General features: G+C 35.6%; 1 protein-coding gene across 1 annotated transcript in view; it reads left to right on the top strand.

Moving 5' to 3' along the window:
• The window catches only part of KIF18A (kinesin family member 18A), a 79,717-nt gene that overhangs the window by 27,116 nt on the left and 32,294 nt on the right, over nt 1-20,307 (top strand). The window contains exons 11-13 of the mRNA XM_069552951.1: nt 5,864-6,028; nt 9,172-9,293; nt 15,102-15,337. Of these exons, the coding sequence (XP_069409052.1) occupies nt 5,864-6,028; nt 9,172-9,293; nt 15,102-15,337 (523 nt within the window). The remainder of the gene's footprint in view (nt 1-5,863; nt 6,029-9,171; nt 9,294-15,101; nt 15,338-20,307) is intronic.

Genomic DNA, 20,307 nt, shown 5'->3' with positions numbered 1-20,307 from the left:
AGGAATCAAAGATGAAAAGAATATATATATATATGAGAAGAAAACAAATGAAACTTCTAGAAATTAAAGATTTATTTACTAGAATTTAAAATTTCAACGTATAGGTATAGTACTAGGCAATATTTTAAATACTTGACATCCATTAACACATTTAATTCTCCAAAAATCCTGTGGGCTGTGTAATATTATTATCCTTGTAATTAAAATGAGGAAACCAAGGCCCAGAGAAGTCATTCTGTCAAAGATCACCCAGCTCATAGAGTCCTAGCTACTATTTGAACTCAAGCAAGCTGATGCTGGAGCCTGGAGTCTTGTCCCTGGAGAGAAGAGCCTGGTGGGCTACAGTCCATGGGGTTGCAAAGAGCTGGACACAACTGAGTGACTAAGCACAGCACACAAAGAGAGAATTAAAGAACTGGGAGATCCAAGGAAATCACACCAAATACAAGATAAAAAGATGCCAGGTGTGAACAGGATGTTGTTATGTAAAAAAAAAAAAACTAGAAAGTCACGCATTCATCTAGTAGATACATTGAAGGAGATGTGTTAATGCAAAAGGGGAAAGGATAATGTGCAAGCTCTAGGGCTTAGACTTTTCTAGAACTAATAAGTTGTCAATAAAATGTAAATTCAAGAAACGTGAGTTGTAAGCAGGAAAGGAAAATGTGTGCTTGGAGGTGTGCAACTCCAGAGTACCGAAAATCAGAAAAATAAGCATTTTGAAAATAAGAGATTCTCCCCAGTTTTGGTGTTCACTGATGATAAGGTTAATTGCATTTTTAAGTACCTTTGTAATTTAATGTGTTTATTAATAACACATTAAATCAGTCATTCAAAGTAGTTTATATAATTTAATCACATAGAGATTAAATGCATGAGATGCATTCACATATTACTTATTAAAACCTTTCTGTTGTAGATAACCCCCAGTCCTCTTAGACTTCTACCTTAACTGAGTCTTCATTTCCCACATACCCAGAAGTAACAGTTATTTATAAAATTTTTACATATTTTTTAATATCTGAAAGCCATCAAACTTTGATAGTACTTTAAAAAACTAGCATTTTAGGTTTTTTCAGCCCAAGAAATGGGAAAGATGTGATAGGCTAAGAAGTTAATCATAAAGCATTAATAATGTGTCATGGATATGAGAATATCAGTTACTATTAAACTAATTATCAAAATTAGTAATTTATTTACTGAATATGCATTTATTATGCCTTATTGAAAATATGTTTATTTTAAACCACTTTATTGAGATATATGATTGATGTTTAAAGAAACTCACAAACATAGACAACTTGACAGGTTTGGAGATAAATATACACTAGTGACACCATCTCCACAATCTATGCCATAATCCTGTATTACACCTCCTAAAGTTTCCTCCCACCCACTTTATTAGTAGTAGTATTATATTAACAGAAACACTTAACATAAGATCTATCCTCTTAATGATTCTTAAATATACAACAATACACTATGATTCAGCCTTTAAAAAAGAAGAAAATCATGCCATTTGCAACAACATAGGTGAGCCTGAAAGACACGCTAAGTGAAGTAAGCCAGACAGAGAAGGATGGATGCTACATGATACTATTTATATGAAAAGTCTAAAATCATCAAACTCAGAAGAAGAATCGAATGGTGTTGCCAGGAGTTATAGGGAAGGCAAAATCAGGAAGTACCAGTCAAAGGGTAAAAATGTAAAACAAATGCACCCTAGAGATCTAATACTGTACAGCATAGGGCCTATAGTTAGTAATGTATTGAATACTGAAAATTTCTTTTTAATTTTGTTTTCCAAGTGTATTTAAAATGTTCCTCACATCCTTTTAAGGCAGAAGACTAGAATGTATATCTTTGTTTAAAATTTGTTGCAATGTACTTTAACTTTCTTGAACTACAAGATTGTTGCCAATATTTTTGATAACCTTCATGACTTCCAAATAATAAAATATCTCATAGGATTAATATTGGGTTGGCCAAAAAGTTTATTTGAAGTTTTTTTGAGAAACCCAAACAAACTTTTTGGCCAACCAATATGTCAGTTTGTTATTATGAAATCCCTACATATGTTAGTTAAATGGAATTCTGAGAAACTGCTGTATTACCTATTCTAAAAGTTATATGTTATATCTCAATTATTTGCATTTATTATAATTTCCAGTAATGGTAATATTTTTCAATTTTGTGTAGGTTTCCTTTAAATAAATGCCAATTTTCTGAAAGTACAATTACCTGATTTACGTCTTGAAAAAAGACAAGAAATTCAGTCATGGAAAGCTGATTGAGAGCAGCTTGTTTTGAACACTTTTATATATATCCTAAGCATTGTGCTAAACACAATAGAGATAAACCAAAGTACAGACATTATAGTACTTCAGTTATTTATAAACTAGTTGGAGCAATAAAATGATATAAAAATGACACAGCACTGTATGATTATCATGTAAGGAATAGTACAATAATAAAAATGGCTAATATTGAGCATTAACTGTTTGCCAGACTTTTCAAAGTATTTTGCATGGGCTATTTCATTTAGGATTTATAACAAGCCTATGAGGTATATCCTCTATTATTACCACGGTTTGTGAGCAGCAAAGATACAAAGAATTCAAGTAAGCTATCTATAGATATATGCCTAATCAGTATGACTGAACCAATATTAAACTCTGGCTGTCTGGCCTCAGTCTGTACTTGTGAGGATCCTACTATACTATAAGTACTAAGTGTTATAGCTATTCATAGTAAAAAACAGTGACTTCTGGTTGTGGTGAAGAAAGGCTTCGTAGTAGAGAGATGAGATTTATACTGGGCATTTTAATGAAAATACTGAGTGCATGCTAAGTTGCTTCAGTCGTTTCCGACTGTGCAACCCTATGGACTGTAGCCTACCAGGCTCCTCTGTCCATTGGATTCTCCAGGCAAGAATACTAGAGTAGTTTCCACGCTCTTCCAGGGGATCTTCCCGACCCAGGGATTGAACATACATCTCTTACATCTCCTGCATTGGCAGGCAGGTTCTTTACCACTAAGTGCCACCTGGGAAACCCTGTATAAGAACTATTAGTGGGGAAAAAAAAAAAAGGAATACAATATTCAAAACAGAACATCAGTTTGACCAGAGCACAGTGTTGTCCATAATTATACTCAATACTTCCTGCCAATTCCTACCCCTTTGCCATAGCAGATACCATTGAAGTCGTTGTAGCACTCTTCCTCTCTGAATCTGAAATAGCCAGAGTTAACCACTGTGAATAGATTGGAAATGGCACATGATACAAGACATATTTTGCCATATTGGGAATTAATCAATTCTATTTTGAAGGGAGGGCCAAATTCTGGAAGCTTTGGTTGCCAGGAATTTTATAGTCTATTTTTATAGTCAAGAGGCAATCTTTGAAGCAAATAAGTAGTGTTATTAGCAGAGCTTAGACTCAGGTTGCCATTTTTTGAACATTAGAATATTAGTACATTTAATAAGTTTGATCTATTTAATACCAAGCTAATTTACATAATAGTTATTTTCTCTGTCTTTCTTACCTTGTTGAATTGTCAGTGTGTGATTGGAAACATTGAGACATAGAGTGAGGAATAGATTTGGCTAATTTCTTTTTTCTGTTTGCATCCTTATTCTGCTTTTTTCAATACATTTGCCTTTTCTCATACCTCACTTTTGGTCATTTCAATTGCTTTTCCAATTTTTATGGCTATTCTCATGAGACTAGGTAAGGAATGGAGATAAAACCTCTTAAGTTTATTGGCTGTAAACTACTGAAAAATGTAGAAAGATATCTAGAGATTTACTTTGTTCCCACAGAATTGTCAAAGTATAGTTTTACTAAACTGCTTGCTAGAGTAAGGGATTTTATATCTGTCTTGGACCCTCTCCAAAGAGGTTTACTCTCATAATTGCTAAAAGAATCTCATTGATTCAGCTATGAATGGTTCTAGAATATGGACTCTGAGAATAGTATTAAAGTGAAGCTCCTGGGTAATTTTATGAATGTATAGAGTTAATATAAAAGTTATATTAATGAAATAATGAGTTCACTGTGTTGGTCAGTTCTTTTGCACAAAGCAGTGGTGTTATAATACCTAAATTTTAAAATTACCTGTTTATTCTCGCTCAAGACCTTTTATGGTATTTTAGAAATTATATTAATAAAACATATAAAGCTTTTTTGAAACTTTAATAGGAAACAATTTACTTTAATGTGAGGATTTAATATACATATTTTAGAACTTATTTCCAAACACTTACTTGATATTTATTTCAAAATAGTAAGGATTACCCTGATGAAAAATGTCCCCATAAAGAACCATCATAGAGGATACATTTCATGAGCATAAGTACAAACTCAAAAACATATTTCTTGAGATTGTCAGTCAAAATTTTTTAGTTAAATATTGACTGCCATCAGACCCATAGATCATTTCCTTCCCTGATTCTAAGACTATCTGCAATATTTGTAAACATTAGAGAAATATAAAGGTAGTTTGATTTAATTGCCTTCCTTCAGACAGGCACAATACATTTATGTTCATTTTTCAGATAAGGTGACTGAAGAGCCGTAGAAATTTGACTTGCCTAAATGTTCGCACCTGCTGCATAGCAGCAAAAGTCAAGAAGCCATGTATCCTACCTTCTGTTGTATCAGCGGCTCTAAACTTTTCAGGTTTCAGGACCCCATTCTACTTTTAAAATAAAATTTTAGAACCTTAAACAGCTTTTGTTTATATGGATTTCATCTACCAATATTCTGTATGAAATTTAAACTGAGATTTTCAAAAGTACATTATGTATTAGTTAAGAACAATTAATTACCCATTGCATGACAACATAAGCAACACTTTAATGAAAGTAGTTGTTTTCTAAACCAGAAAGAGGCAGTAAGAAGAGTGACATTGTTTCCTATTTTTGCAGATTTTTTCATTGCCTGGTTTTTCCTCAAAATGTCAACCTTTTATGAAAGATAATAAGAAAGTTAGAGAGTGAGGCCTTTAACCCAGTTCAAATGTATTTCCTGCTCCTTTTTTCATTTTTTTTCCCGCCATAGGGTATGTTCATCCCTACTTCCAAAACTGCTGCAAGTGCTTCTTCTAACCTTTAGAGATGTATTGTCTCAGGTCCAGCCATCATATCTGATGATTATTGAGTTTAGTGGCTTTTGGCAATTAGCCCAAAGAAGTCCTACCATTCTGCCACACTGTGCCCATGATAGTGTGCAGGGCCCTTGGAGTAAAAAACTAGAAAGCCAGTTTTGAACCTAATTCATTTGTAGATAAAACACCAAAAGTATTTGGGCTATCCATTATGTGTCCTGAACCAACCATCAGGCGAGATCAGACGTTTATTATATTCAGAAACAAGCTCTGTTTTCTGTCATTGACAACAGCCAGTCTAAAGGCCTTATAGACAAAACCTTAGAACAATAGAATACTCTGTTTCTTCACATCTTTCAAACTGAAGGCAAGATAAGAGCAGTACATGCATCTGCTTTGTTTTCAATGAGGAAATCACAGGAGTCAGGCCCCATATGAACTTTTCAAATGCAACATTTAAAAGCATATATTTTAGCAACAGCAAAAAAGTTATAGTCTTCAATTTGGCCATTGTTTTTCTTAAAGTCATAAACTCTCAACATGTAATTTTATAAAAATGACTCACAACTCAATTTCCTATTTTCCTGCAAGCAGCAGTATTGTGAGATTTCAAAGGGGAAATAGCTTTAAGTATAAAAGTATAGCCTAATTTAATAGGCTACACTAGCACACTTAAAAGGAAATATACCACTGTACTAATATCACATACATCAAATATCACAAAAGATTGACAATTAAATGCTTTATTTTTCAGGCCACTTGCAAAAGAGATCACAGACTTGCAATGTTGAAAACTCGCCGCTGCTATCTAGAGAAGAAAAGGGAGGAAGAATTGAAGCAATTTGATGAGAATACTAATTGGCTCCATCGTGTCCAGACTGAAATGGGACTCTTAGGTCAAAATGGTAGTATTCCAAAGGTACATACATGTTTTATATTCAGATTTATTGTCTTAGAACTGAACTTCTTAAACTCACTGTTGTGTAAATATCTTTCATAAGGCAAATTTTGGTTCATCTCCCTCAGGTTTAACTGACTCATTTTACTGTTTTTAACCAAATATGCCTTCTACCTCCCTATTTACCTACTAAGTTTCTTTTTCTTTACTTTCAGAAGAATAAAGTTACATTTAAATATTTTTTTAAGTGATTGCATCCTTTTATAAGGTCGTTCTTAAGTCAAACTGAAGTAATTCTATTTCAGACTTTCAGACTGTATGTGAATTTTCATGTAGGTGATTTAAATTTAATCAGTTGATATTAGTTTTAATATTAGTTTTAAATGTGGTCACCATTATTTGTATTATAGCCAAATAAAACCAGTTTGAAAGCTGTATGCATTTATGTTTATGTACTGAATTGAAAATAGTCCATCTAGAATGTAAATTAAGTATAATTTGCATTTTACTTATAATCTAGTATATTCATGTAATTGACAGTCTAAAATATAGCCCATCACCAACTAGAAAAGTGCTTAAGAACTTGTTTAGTATTAAAAAAGCAAAAAAATCCATTGATGTTTACTAGTTTGCCTTTGTTTTCCCATAATTATCTTAAGCTCCCAATTTTTAAAATGGTACAGTATTCTTTTTAGTAGTACTATTATTGCTTTTTTTTGCCTACTTATTAGCATTTATGAAGTTAATATTGTTCAGGTTATTTTCAGTAAATTTAAATTTTATTTACCATGGTCCAATCTAATTTTTCTAGCAGTCTGTCTTCTATAACTCTCATAAGCAGAACTTTTCACACCTGAATGTGAATCTAGAATTAGTGTTTCAGTTCTTGTTTTTTAATGCATTTCATTATAAATAATTTGAAAAAATTAAAACTGTTTCTGTTCCCATCAACCTGTCCCACTCTCAGTCCTTTTTTTTTTTTTTGTGGATATTTTCATAGCTGAAATAGGTATCTACTTTTAAGCCGTTCTTTCTTATATAAGCAAACTGAAACATAACTTTGTGAAAAGATTTATTCACAGTCATACAACTCTAGATAGAGACCCAGTACTGTGACTTTCATATTGCTCCTCTTAACCTCTCAAATTTATCCACTTCTGCATCTCCCATTACCAGTACCCTAGTTCAGACTTCCAGCCCCCATTGTTGGACTGCTATGTGTGGCCTTCTACTTCCATTCATATCCTACTGCAATCATTCTCTACACTGCAACTAAAATGAGCTTTCTAAAAAGTAACTTTGATTGAATCACTCTTAAGTGCTTTCTCCCATATATAAACTCTCTATTATGATTTCCCAGGCCTAGCATGGCATCTAAAAACCTCTTGTTTTATATATTACCTCTCAGATTCTTGCTTCAGCTATTACTAACTTAACTGTAGCTCTCATGATAGGCTATGCTCTCCCAATCATATTAAATCACTAGTATATCAAGGCATGAAAAAGATTAAAGTTGTAAGCTTGGTTTTTCAAAGATGACAGACTAGCCAAGAATTATTATTGGATAAAATAGTTATAGAATCAAGGCTTGTCTCTTTAAGAGTGATACAGAAAGATAAAACAAGATTATCAGAAGAAATAAGTAAGGGATTTTTTTTTTTTTTTTTTTTTGGAGAAAAGATGGAATATTTGGCAAATATGTTCATACTGTTAGGGTTGTTTAATTTTCTAACTGGGAAAGATGAAAGAGATCATATAGTAAACCTCTTAACTTTCAGTCAAGTAAAGTCATCTCCATAAAGACCATATTTGGGACTTCAGGTAGCATTTGTGTCATAGTCGAGCCATCTTTAAAACCACATGACTCATGAACCAGTGCTCTAATTGTATCATCCTGACCTGACTCCCTAAAGAGAGTTTGCTCTAAAATACTTGTTGTTTCTGAAATGTAATCATGAATCATCTAAATAATAAACCCCCAACTTTAATATATCTCAGACATATAGAATTATATTGTTTCCTTGTCAGAGCACCCACCACTGGTTTAGGAAGTATTACCTAAAAAGGAAAAAGCAAAAAGCCTTAAGCTTATAGAGAGTCAGTGGCCAATTGCAGTTTGGTAAAGGAGTATTGAACGCCTAAAGTGGCTTATGAGAGTTATCTGTAGGAAGTTTCTTGGGCACAGCTTCCGTATTTTTGTCTCAGCCTCTTACAGTGTCCAAAATATTTCACTCCCTTTTATTGACTAAAATTTTCCCAATTTAAATTCTGAAAATGCTTTTGGATTATTACCATTCATAATTTAGTATAACCACTTACCTGACGTTTTCCATACTTAAGGCTTAGTAGAATTCAGGAAAGAGAAATAATTTTAGGTGGCAAATTAGAAAACATTTGGGCATGTGCACAAGAGGCTTAGGAAATGGGAGACTGCAAAAACTTTTCTACACTTTTGCACTAGGATGAAGCTTATACCAAGATTGGGTGAAGGTGAGAATTTTTTCATTTGCTGCACCAGGCGTCATCTTAGTTCCCTGACCCATGTCGCCTGCTTTGAGAGTGTAGAGCTGTAACCACTGGACTGCTGGGGAATTCCCCAAGAAAGTTTTATTGTATACAACTCCAGACACTGCAGTTGTTAGACACAGTTGGACAGTTTGACACAGTTGACAACTCTAAACACTGAACTAGTTTGAGACAACACCTCTCATGGTGGTCTAGAATGGAGAATCTATAAGCAAATAAATAAATGGAATTGTTACTAATCAATGCTATGACAGAGACTATTGGAGGTGAAGAGTGTCCATCTTTAAATGTAATGCTTAGAGAAAGCCTCCCTGAAAAAGTGACATTTAAGCAAAAATGGACCAAATTAATGTATTTTCACAGTATTATATACAAGTTGGATAGACCAAGAAACTATTATTATAATAAAATTTGTTCTGAGACATTCAGTTTCCAAGGAAACTTGAAACTTATCTCACTTGTAAGTTATAGATTACCTGTACCAGAATACTTGTTTTTCAAATTGTTTCTATACATACTATTTCATATTTTTAAGAATTAAAACTCTTAACACCAATATAAAATAAGTTTTATTAATATTGATTTAACTTCAATATTCTTAAAAGAATCTGAGATATAGTTTGTATTGTTTTCCTCAGGAGCTCAGTAAAGAACTTCATTGCCACCATCTGCACCTCCAGAACAAAGATTTGAAAGCACAAATTAAACATATGATGGATCTAGCTTCTCTTCAAGAACAGCAACACAGACAGACAGAAGCGTAAGTACATGTTCTAAAAATTTTAACACTGTAGACCTAAGGAACCTGAAGCATAGAAGTTTAGGTTTCCATTTCCAAAAAATTCAGTTTTATCCAATACAAAATACATTACTATTTAAATGTCTGCCAGCATTAGAAATCATGCTGAGTTAGGAAACACAGAGTGAGTGTAAAGGATGTGGTTCTTCTCCTCGGATTTCTTTATAGTGCTTTATAGTTTTGAAAACACTTTTTTAATGTATTGTTTTTATGCAATATATGTCATGTAATACAAAATTATAAAGATCCCTCTACAGTGAAAAGGAGCCCGTCTTCTACCTGTCCTCTAGCCATCTTTTCCCCCTCTTAGAAACTACTACTATTAATACCAACTGAATTTTTAAGTAGACAGTTTTTAAGCATTCATAATTCCAGAAAGAATTTTTGCTATAATTAAAATGAAATCATTTAAATATATATATTTTTTAACATCATGTCCCAATTTTTAAGTGATTCTATACTATCTCATTCATGCTCTAACTCAGTAGTAGTTCCTTTTAATTACTGAAACACAATAATAAAAAAGTATGCCTTGATCTTTATTACATTGGACATGTCAATCAACTTCCTTAGGCGTCACTTTCATGCTCTGTCAAAATAACAAATTTATTTCTCTAAAGGCTTTCTGCCAGTCTAAAATTCTACTATAGTTCTTCTAGTGTTCTCAAATAACAATAATTAATTTTCCATACTTTTGATTTAAGGGAAATTATATTAGCATAATTACTTTTAAAAAGAAGAAGAAAAAGGAAGGGAAAAACTTCAGGGAAATATTATCCTATGGATAGAAGCTCACCCTGCTCTCCCATACTTCCTATATTTATACACAGAGCAAACATTGAACATTCATTTACTTGCATTCACACCCCCTGCAAGAGTTAAAAGTTATCAAAGAAACATTAATTTATTTCAACCATATTTATTTGGTTTATCATTAAAATAGATTAATATATTTACTATAAATTTTTGCCTCAAAACAGGCAAAAATTCTCTTATTTATTTAGAAAACTGATGAACTAAAACAGAGACAATACAATATAGTAGAAAGAGTATGAGTTTTGAAGTTGGTCTTGAGTTCTAGTTTATGTAAGCAGTATAACCTTGCATAAATTATCCTGCCTCACTAACCTTTAGTTTTCTTATCTGTTCAATTGTAACAGTTTCCTTATAACAAGTTTGTAAGGATTAAATAACAAAAAGCAACAGATGTGATGAACTGTCTTAGCCTGAGCTTATAGAGTGAAGACCAAAAAATAAAAAAGATTTTGTGCATATTCAAAGTGCTGAAAGAAAAAATTTTCAGCTATGAAGACTACCTAGCAAAGTTATCAATAAGAATTGAAGAAGAAATAAGAGTTTTCCAGATAACCAAGAGTTAAAGGAGGTCATCACCACTAAACTGGCCTTTTAAGAAATGTTAAAGAAACTCCTTTAAGTTGAAAAGAAGGGCCACTAATTAGTAACAAAAATGTGAAAGTATAAATCTCACTTGTAAAAGTGAACATATAGTTAAAGTAGTGTTTTAATCACTTAGAATGCTAGTATGAAGGTTAAGATAAAAAAGTAGTGAAAATAACTGTAACTGTAAGTAATAATAATTACTTAAGGAATATACAAGATAAAAAGATATAAAAGATGGGGTGTTTTCACAGAACTGGAATGAATAATTCTAAAATTTGTGTGGAACCATGAAAGACTCCGAATAACCAGAGCATTCCTGAGAAGGACAAAGTTTGAGAGCTCACACTTTCAGATTTAAAACTACATTACAGAGCAGTCGTGATCAAAACAGTATGTACTGGTGTGAAAACAGACACATAGATCAATGGAACAGAACAGAGAGGCCAGAAATAAACCCATGCATATATGGTCAGTTAATTTACAACCAAGTAGCCAAGAATATCCAATTAGTGGTTTAGTCGCTAAGTCATGTCCTATTCTTGCAACCCTGTGGACTGTAGCCTGCCAGGCTCTTCTGTCCGTGGGACAGAATTCTTCTCCAGGCAAAAATACTGGAGTAGGTTGCCATTTCCTTTTCCAGGAAATCTTCCTGACCTCGGGATCACACTCAGGTCTCCCATATTGCAGGCAGATTCTTCACTATTGAGCCATCAGCGAAGCCCCAAATGAATACATAAATACATACAAATAAACATACGCCATACATACATGCATAAATGGCATATGTCCTGGGTCTCTAAGACCACCTCCATGTTTGATGATTTACTAGAATGGCTCATAGAATCCATCATATGGCTGACCCCATGGTGGTGGTTTAGTTGCTCATTTGTGTCTGATTGTTTCCAACTCCATGGACTGTATAGCCCCCAGGCTCCTCTGTTGTGATTTATTAGAGTAAAAGCAGGCAAGACGCAATCAACAAAAGGAAAAAGTGAATGGGGCAAAGTTCAAAGGAAATCACTTAGTTACAGGCATTTGTGTCTTCATCCTGTGGACCATACAGGATATGCTTCAGTTCCAGCAAAAGTTGTGATGACCACGTGAAATGGTGCTTACTTTGGAATGTCATTAGGCCGACACTTCGTGCCCTGGGTTTTCACTGGGAGCAGATTGCATAGGTACTGTCTGCCAAGCATGATGGCTCAAAATTCTAACCTTTCTAAAAGGAAAGCAGTTGTTCAGCATAAACCACATTGTTTGTACAAAGAGTTAAACACAGTGAGCCACTCTAATAGTTCTGGGAGTTATCTGAACTTCTCAAAATTTGTGTTTCAAGATACGACCCAAGGGCCAACCTTGTTGACAAGCCTTTCAAAGGATGTCAACTTCAGACCTGCTGTGTTAACTCTTCTATGCTTAGCATCTGATTAGTATAGGTGCTCAACAAGTAATTGTTTTTATTAACTTTCTGATTGAGAAGTTTTTCTTACAGTTGTTACCTACTAGGCTTAAATGGAGTACTCCCCACAATCACCAAAAAGAAATATATCCCAAACTATTTATTTGTACAGCTATCTAAATATTTAAGATTCCTAGATAATAAAGCAGTTATTTCCCAGTGTGTTAAAATTAAAATGCCTGTTCTTTTCCCACTGTCCTATCCATACATCAAATGGTTCTGTTCTTCTGGACATCCTTAGTAATATGGAACACCAGGACTAAGTTATTTTAAGTTACTCATGTTGTTTGACATCTTGTTGGTATAAAAGTTAGGAACCATTTATAACTTTTTAGTTGCTGGCATTTCTTCAGTGAATATTCTTCATGGAGGTCTAATACATAAAAAGAAATGTTTAGTACTCCTCTGATTGACAGCAATAGGATAGATTTTGAATCAGAGCTAAGCATCCAGCACCCTGTCTTTTTTTCATATCCACCATGTGCTGTGCTGTGCTGTGCTTAGTCACTCAATCGTGTCCAACTCTACGATCCATGGACTATAGCCCGCCAGGCTCCACTGTCGATGGGATTATCCAGGCAAGAATATTGGAATGGGTTGCCATGCCATCCTCTAGGAGATCTTCCAATCCCAGGGATCAAACCCAGCTCTCCTGCATTGTGGCAGATTTTTTACCATCTGAGCCACCAAGAATACTGGAATGAGTAGCTATCCCTTCCCCAGGGGATCTTCCTGACCCAGGAATTGAGCATGGGTCTCCTGCATTGCAGGCGGATTCTTTACCAGCTGAGCTACCAGAGAAGCCCTATACCCACCATACTTTTCTGCAGTTTTCTCCTTTGAATGCCTTGGCAAATTATTGCTTTAGCTCATAAAGAACTAACTTCAAGGAGAGGTGAGTTTTGTTCATTTGTTATTTTGTTCTAATCTTATATACCTAAGATGAGCTTCATCATTTGACAGAGTGTATTAATATTTCATTTCAATCTCATAATATTTAGTAACAATAGCAACACTTGTTTTTTGCTACACTGTCTTCATTGCTTCATGCAGGCTTTCTCTAGTTGGGAGGAGCAGGAGCTTCTCATTGTAGTGGCTTCTCTTGTTGTAGAGCCTGGGCTCTAGGCACAGGGACTCAGTAGTTGCAGCTCTTGGACTCTAGAGCGTAGGCTCAGTAGTTGTGGCACATAGGTTTAGTTGCCCCTTGGCATGTGGAATCTTCCCAGACCAGAGATCAAACCTGTGCCCACAGCATTATGAGGTAGATTCTTAACCAGGGACCACCAGGGAAGTCCACAACACAGTTTTCGATTGTTAAATCACATTATGCTTTGTAAAAGTCTTTTATATGAAATTTAGTTCTGAAAACAGTCCCCTGTTGAAGGTAGTGGCTATCCAATTGTAGCCCATATTATAGAGGAAAAACCTCAGTTAGTACTTTATCCAAGGTCAAATAGAAGCAAGTGAATACTAGCTGACACTGCAGCCTGGTTCTTGTAATTCCCATACAAGGTACTTTCCAGTCTATATTTAATGTATTAAAGATATTTGATTAGAGGTATTTGATTGAAATTTCTAAAGAAAGATATGTACAGGGGACCATTTTAATCATCTGCTAATACTTTGAATCACAATCTGGAGTCAAGATTGCTGGGAGAAATATCAACCTCAGATATGCAGATGGTGCCACTTTAATGACAGAAAGTGAAGAGGAACTAAAGAGCCTCTTGATGAAGGTGAAAGAGGAGAGTGAAAAAGCCTGGCTTAAAGCTCAACATTCAGAAAACTAAGATCTTGGCATCTGGTCCTATTACTTCATGGCAAATAGATGGGGAAAATGTTGAAAAAGTGTCAGATTTCATTTCCTTGGGCTCCAAAATCAATGTTGACGGTGACTGCAGCCAAAAAATTAAAAGACATCTGCTCCTTGGAAGAACAGCTATGACAAACCTAGACATTGTATTAAAAAGCAGAGACATCACTGTGCCAACAAAGATCTGTATAGTCAAAGCTATGATTTTTCCAGTAGTCATGTATGGATGTGGGGTTACCCTGGTAGCTCAGCTGGTAAATAATCCACCTGCAATGCAGGAAACCCTGGTTCAATTCCTGGGTCAGGAAGATTCCACTGGAGAAGTGATAGGCTACCCACTCCAGTATTCTTGGGCTTCCCTGGTGGCTCAGACAGTTAAGAATCTGCCTGCAATGTAGGAGACCTGTTTGATTCCTGGGTTGGGAAGATCCCCTGGAGGAGGGCATGGCAACCCATTCCTATATTCTTGCCTGGAAAATGCCCATGGACAGAGGAGCCTGGTGGGCTACAGTCCATGGTGTTGCAAAGAGTCAGACACAACTGAGCGACTAAGAACATATTACACATACATGTATGGATGTAAGAGATGGACCATAAAGAAGGCTGAGCACCGGAAAATTGATGCTTTTGAACTGTGGTGTTGAAGACTCTTGAGAGATCACAACAACACAGAGATCAAACCAGTCAATCCTAAAGGAAATCAACCCCGAATATTCCTTGGAAGGAGTGATGCTAAAGCTAGAGCTCCAATACTTTGGCCACCTGATGCAAAGAGCTGACTCACTGGAAAAGACCCTGCTGTTGGGAAAGACTGAGGCAAGAGGAGAAGCGGGTGACAGAGTATGAGATGGTTGGATGGTATCACTGACTCAATGGACATAAGTTTGCGCATACTCAGGGAGATAGTGAAGGACAGAGAAGCCTGGCATGCTGCAGTTCATGGCAAAGGGTGGCATCTTTGCTCATGCTGCAGCAAAGAGTTGGACACGACTTGGTGACTCAACAACAACAAATACTTTGGATGTTACATAAATCTGTAATACAGTATTTAAAATTTAGTATTTATCTCTCTCTTCTTGTCACCTTCTGTATGTAGAGTATTAAATGCATTACTTCCAGCCCTAAGAAAGCAATACTGTGCTTTAAAAGAATCTGGCCTGTTAAATGCTACTATTGAGGCTGACATCAAAGAAATTGAACATTTGGTCGAGAGGAAAAAAGTGGTGGTTTGGGCTGATCAAACTAGTGAACCTGCAAAGCAAAATAATCTACCAGAAGTTTCTATTCTTATGACCTTCCCACAACTTGGACCAGTTCATTCTTCTCCTTGTTGTAAGTACAGCTTTTATTTCATTAATCTTTTTAATATTAATCAATAGAGCAGTTAATGTTTTAGTATTTTGCTATTTTGTGAGAATTAATTTCAGAATCATTTCAATTAACTGGTATCTTTCAAAGGTGTAAGAGGAAGTATGCTTGATGTTCTAAACAATGCTAGCAGTGAAGTTATTTTACCTGTTTTTAATGAGATAATTTTATTTCCACCCTTCTTTAAAACTTTACCTATATTAAAGACTGAAGATTATGATTAAGAATATTATGTTCTGTAATAAATAACAATCTTTTATGTCCTTAAGATCAACTGACAGTGTTGAATTTACTGTTTTTCTGTTGGCAGCTCACTTAATATCTCTCCTTTCATAAAAATTTGCATGGGGCGTTTTAATTGAAAAACTAACATATAATCTTGGCTTTAAAATATTCAGATAATATAGAAGCAGAATGCCCTCTTCAGCTTTTCCCAGATTTTCTCAATCTTCTATGCTAGGTTAGAGATAAATGCTTATTAACAGTTTGGTTGTCTTTACAGTGTGTGTATGATATTTGTATCAGATTATCTAACTTTTAAGCTTTTTGTTACATTTTCATCATTTTTAGGATACATATATAAAGAATCTAGCATTTTTTTTAATAGCTGTGAGAATTGTTGTGCAATCATTTACTTAACCATTGTTCTATTATTGGTGAACAGTGCATGTCAGAGAACACACCCGAATACAGTAGTCCTCCCTTCTTTACTGTTTCACTTTTCACCATTTCAGTTACCTGCAGTAAACTGAAGTCCAAAAATGTCTAATGGACATTTTCAGAAATAAATACTTCATCAGTTTTAAATTGCACACCATTCTGAGTATCATCATAAAATTTCATGGGGTCATACTCTGTCCTGCCCAAGATAAGAACCATCTCTTTATCCAACATATTCTTTCTGTTTGTCACTTAGTAGTCATCTTGGTTATCAGATCAGCTGTCACAGTATTGCAGTGCTTGTTTTTAAGTAACCTGTATTTTACTCAATAATCCCAAAGTGCAGAAGTGATGCTAGCAATTCAATAATGCTATAGAGAATCCATTAAGAGCTTCCTTTTAGGTGCAATAGTGAAAGTTTTTGGCTTAATTAGGAAAGAAAAATAAATCACATGTGAGGTGCTAAAATTTGGGGGAAGAACAGGTATTCTATCCATGAAATCATGAAGAAGGAAGAAGAAATTCATGTTAGTTTTGCTGTTGGACCTCAGATTGCAAAAATTACTGTCAGAATGCATAAGTGATTAGTTAAGATGGAAAAGGCATTGCTACTGCTACTGCTAAGTTGCTTCAGTCATGTCTGACTCTGTGTGACCCCATAGATGGCAGCCCACCAGGCTCCGCGTCCCTGGGATTCTCCAGGCAAGGACACTGGAGTGGGTTGCCATTTCCTTCTCCAGTGCATGAAAATGAAAAGTGAAAGTGAAGTCGCTCAGTAGTGTCCAACTCTTCATGACCCCATGGACTGCAGCCTACCAGGCTCCTGTCCATGGGATTTTCCAGGCAAGAGTACTGGAGTGGGGTGCCATTGCCTTCTGTAGGAAAAGGCATTAACTTTGTACAATAAGGTATTTTGACACAGAGTCCACATTTGCAAACTTTTATTACATTATGTTCTTAGAATTATTGCCTGATTTATAAATTGCACTTTACCTTAGATAGATCATGGTAAGTCGCTTCATGCATGTGTGCGTGCTAAGTCACTTCTGTCGTGTCTGACTCTGTGCGACCCTATGGACTGCAGCCTGCCAGGCTTCTCTGTCCAGGGGATTCTCCAGATAAGAAAAGGCACACACACACACACAAATAGGAAATATATGATGCAGTGCTGTCTGGTTTCAGGTATCCACTAGGAGTCTAGGAATGTTTCCTCCCATGGGGTAAGGGGAGACTACTGTATTAACATTTCAACATGTGTACTAGTTTCATAAGAATTAGGTTCCTAGATCAGAGGATAAATAACTTAAAAAAACGATCTGTCAGGCTCCAAAAATTTTCTTATATAAACATTTATGAGATTTTGCATTTACAAATCTCTGTATCTCATCTTCACCTTAACCCAACGTAAGAACAGCAACACTAAACTAATGCATGCTGCTGCTGCTGCTGCTGCTAAGTCACTTCAGTCATGTCCGACTCTGTGCGACCCCATAGATGGCAGCCCACCAGGCTCCACGTCCCTGGGATTCTCCAGGCAAGAACACTGGAGTGGGTTGCCATTTCCTTCTCCAATGCATGAAAGTGAAAAGTGAAAGTGAAGTCGCTCAGCCGTGCCCAACTCCCAGTGACCCCATGGACTGCAGCCCACCAGGCTCCTCTGTCCATGGGACCTTCCAGGCAAGAGCACTGGAGTGGGTTGCCTCTTTTTAAATTTGAAACTCATTTTTACTGATTTTAATTCTTTGAAGTTTGTGAAGACTTCTTTAAAGCCAGCATAGAGTTGGTATAAATGTTTCAATTATGTTTTTAAAGAATATATTAAGTTAGGTCAAATCGGCTGTGTTCTTCAAATCATGTTCTTACTGACTAATTTTTTAATTCATGTTCTGTCATATACTGAGGTGAGCTATTAACAATCTCATCTATTACTGTTGGATTTTTCCATTTATTTCAGACTTCTATTGCTGCCCTAAGAAATTAACACAAACATACCAATTTAAAATAACACTGGCTTATTATCTCAAAGTTCTTTAGATCAGAAGTCCAGCAGGCTCAGCTAGTTACTCTGCCTCAAGTTTCAGGGGCTAAAATCAAGATGTCCGCCAACTGGGTCTCCTGTTTGGAGATTCTGGGAGAGAATGTGCTTCTGTTGTTAACTGAATTCAGTTCTGTGTGGCTGTAGGGCTGAGGTCTCTGTTTTCTTGTTGATTATTAGCCAGATAGATCAAATTCAGAGCAAGTCCGAACTTGCTCAAGTACCTGGCATTGTACAGACACTCCGTTTTTTTGGAGGTCACCTCTGTTCTCTGACTTCCCTGGTAGCTCAGATGGTAAAGCATCTGCCTACAATGTGGGAGACCCAGGTTCAATCCCTGGGTTGGGAAGATCCTCTAGAGAAGGAAAGGGCAACCCACTCCAGTACTCTTGCCTGGAAGATCCCATGGACAGAAGAGTGTTGTAGGCTACAGTCCACGGGGTCGCGAAGAGTCAGACACGACTGAGCAACTTCACTCTGTTCTCTAGCATGTGCGTCCCTTCATCACTTCATCTCCTAGCCAACAAAAGGCAAGTCATTCTCATGCTTTGAATCTCTCTTAGCTTTCCTTCTGCCTATCTCCTGCTTACAGTTAGTGAAAGTTTTTGTTTTTAAAAGCTTCTATGATTACATTGAGCCCACCAGGTAATCTAAGATAATCTCCCTATCTTAAATTTCATAACCTCAATTAGATCTTAAAATGTATTTGTCTTACTTAAGTTTCTTGAAGACTGTTTTGCTGGGTATAGAATTCCAATGTGATACTCTTTTCTTTTAGCGCTTGTTAAAGACACTTGATAAAGACATTGTTTCATTATCTTCTGGTTTTCATTTTTGCTTTTGAAGCCAGCTTTAATTCTAAATGTTGCTCCCTTGAATATAATCTGACTTCTTTTCTGTCTTCCTAAAATGTTTTTTCTTTGTCTTTGGGTCTTAATAGTTTTGCTATATTGTGCCTAAATGTACTTTTATTTCTACTTCTCTTACTGGGTTCACAGAATTTGTCTATACTGTTTTTTATCAGTTTTTAAAGTTCTTAACCATTGTATCTTCAAATGTTGCTTCTGCCACTTTTGTTCTCTTTTCTGCTTCTGAGGCTTCAGTTATATTGCATGTTACCGTCTTATTCTCTTATCCATGCCTTTGCTTTCTTCTGCTTTTCATTGTTTTTTCTTTTCCTGGAAATTTCTTTTCACGTATTTTATAATTTCTCTTTAAATTTGTGTCAAATGAGTCTTAAATCCATCAAGTTCTCCATTTCACTTATATTTCAGTTCTAGAATTTCCATTTGATTTTTTTTTAATAGTTTCCATTTCTTTGCAAAAATTTTCACTGAATACAGTAGGTGAAATCTGTCTGAGAATTCCCAAGCCGAGAACCTTCTAGGTCTGTTTCTGTTCTCTTTCTGCTGGATTTCTTTCATGTGCTTTGCCTTGAATGCATGCTAATTTTTGTACATCACACATGTATTTTCAGAATTGTTTATAAAATTATTTAAGGCTTCTGATAATGTCTTCCTCAATGAGGATTTGCATTTGCTTATTCCAGACTCCTTGTGTGGTTAGCAGTCTAAAATTGTTTCAGTACAATTTTAGAGCCAGAGATAATTTGAAACTTCTGAACTTCCACTTCTGCAAGGGCCTGACTACTCCTAGTTTACCCTCTCCAGTTTAGCTGTGTCCCAACTCAACTCAGGGTTTACAGAGAACTCTTTATAGTAGGCCTTAAATTCTTTCTTGCCTTCCTGTTCTACAAAGCTCTCAACAGTGTTGCTAAGCTTTTCTGCCACCTCCTCCAGCATCAGCAAATCACCTCAAGGGAGAAATAGCTATAAATGCAGAGATTACTCTCCTGAGCCTTCAACTTCCTCCTGATACTTGCCTGTAATTCTTCACCATCTTGTTAGCTCTCCTGTGCCTTCTAGCATATGTTTTTTATATTTTGCCCAGATTTTTTTACTTGCATTCCATAGACAGGTTGCTCTGAATTACCTTCGTCTCTGTTATCAGGTTTCCTATACTACATCTTTACATTAAGATGACAGGCAAGTTGCAGATGTATGTATATTCTTTTTCTCTTAATAAAGCATTATCATCATTAGAACTGACCTAGTTGAGATCTTTAGAAAGAAAACTTGAGATTTTTTTCAGATTATCTCATGCCTTTGGGGCCTTGATTCCTAATTTATAATGCATTCAAGATGCTGGAGAGGAAATAGAGTTTTAACACCATGATTAA

The sequence above is a fragment of the Ovis canadensis genome, chromosome 15 (assembly GCF_042477335.2).
Source record: "Ovis canadensis isolate MfBH-ARS-UI-01 breed Bighorn chromosome 15, ARS-UI_OviCan_v2, whole genome shotgun sequence".
Classification (NCBI taxonomy): domain Eukaryota; kingdom Metazoa; phylum Chordata; class Mammalia; order Artiodactyla; family Bovidae; genus Ovis; species Ovis canadensis.
Note: the sequence above shows the minus strand (reverse complement) of the source record. Positions and strands in the feature narration are given on the sequence as shown.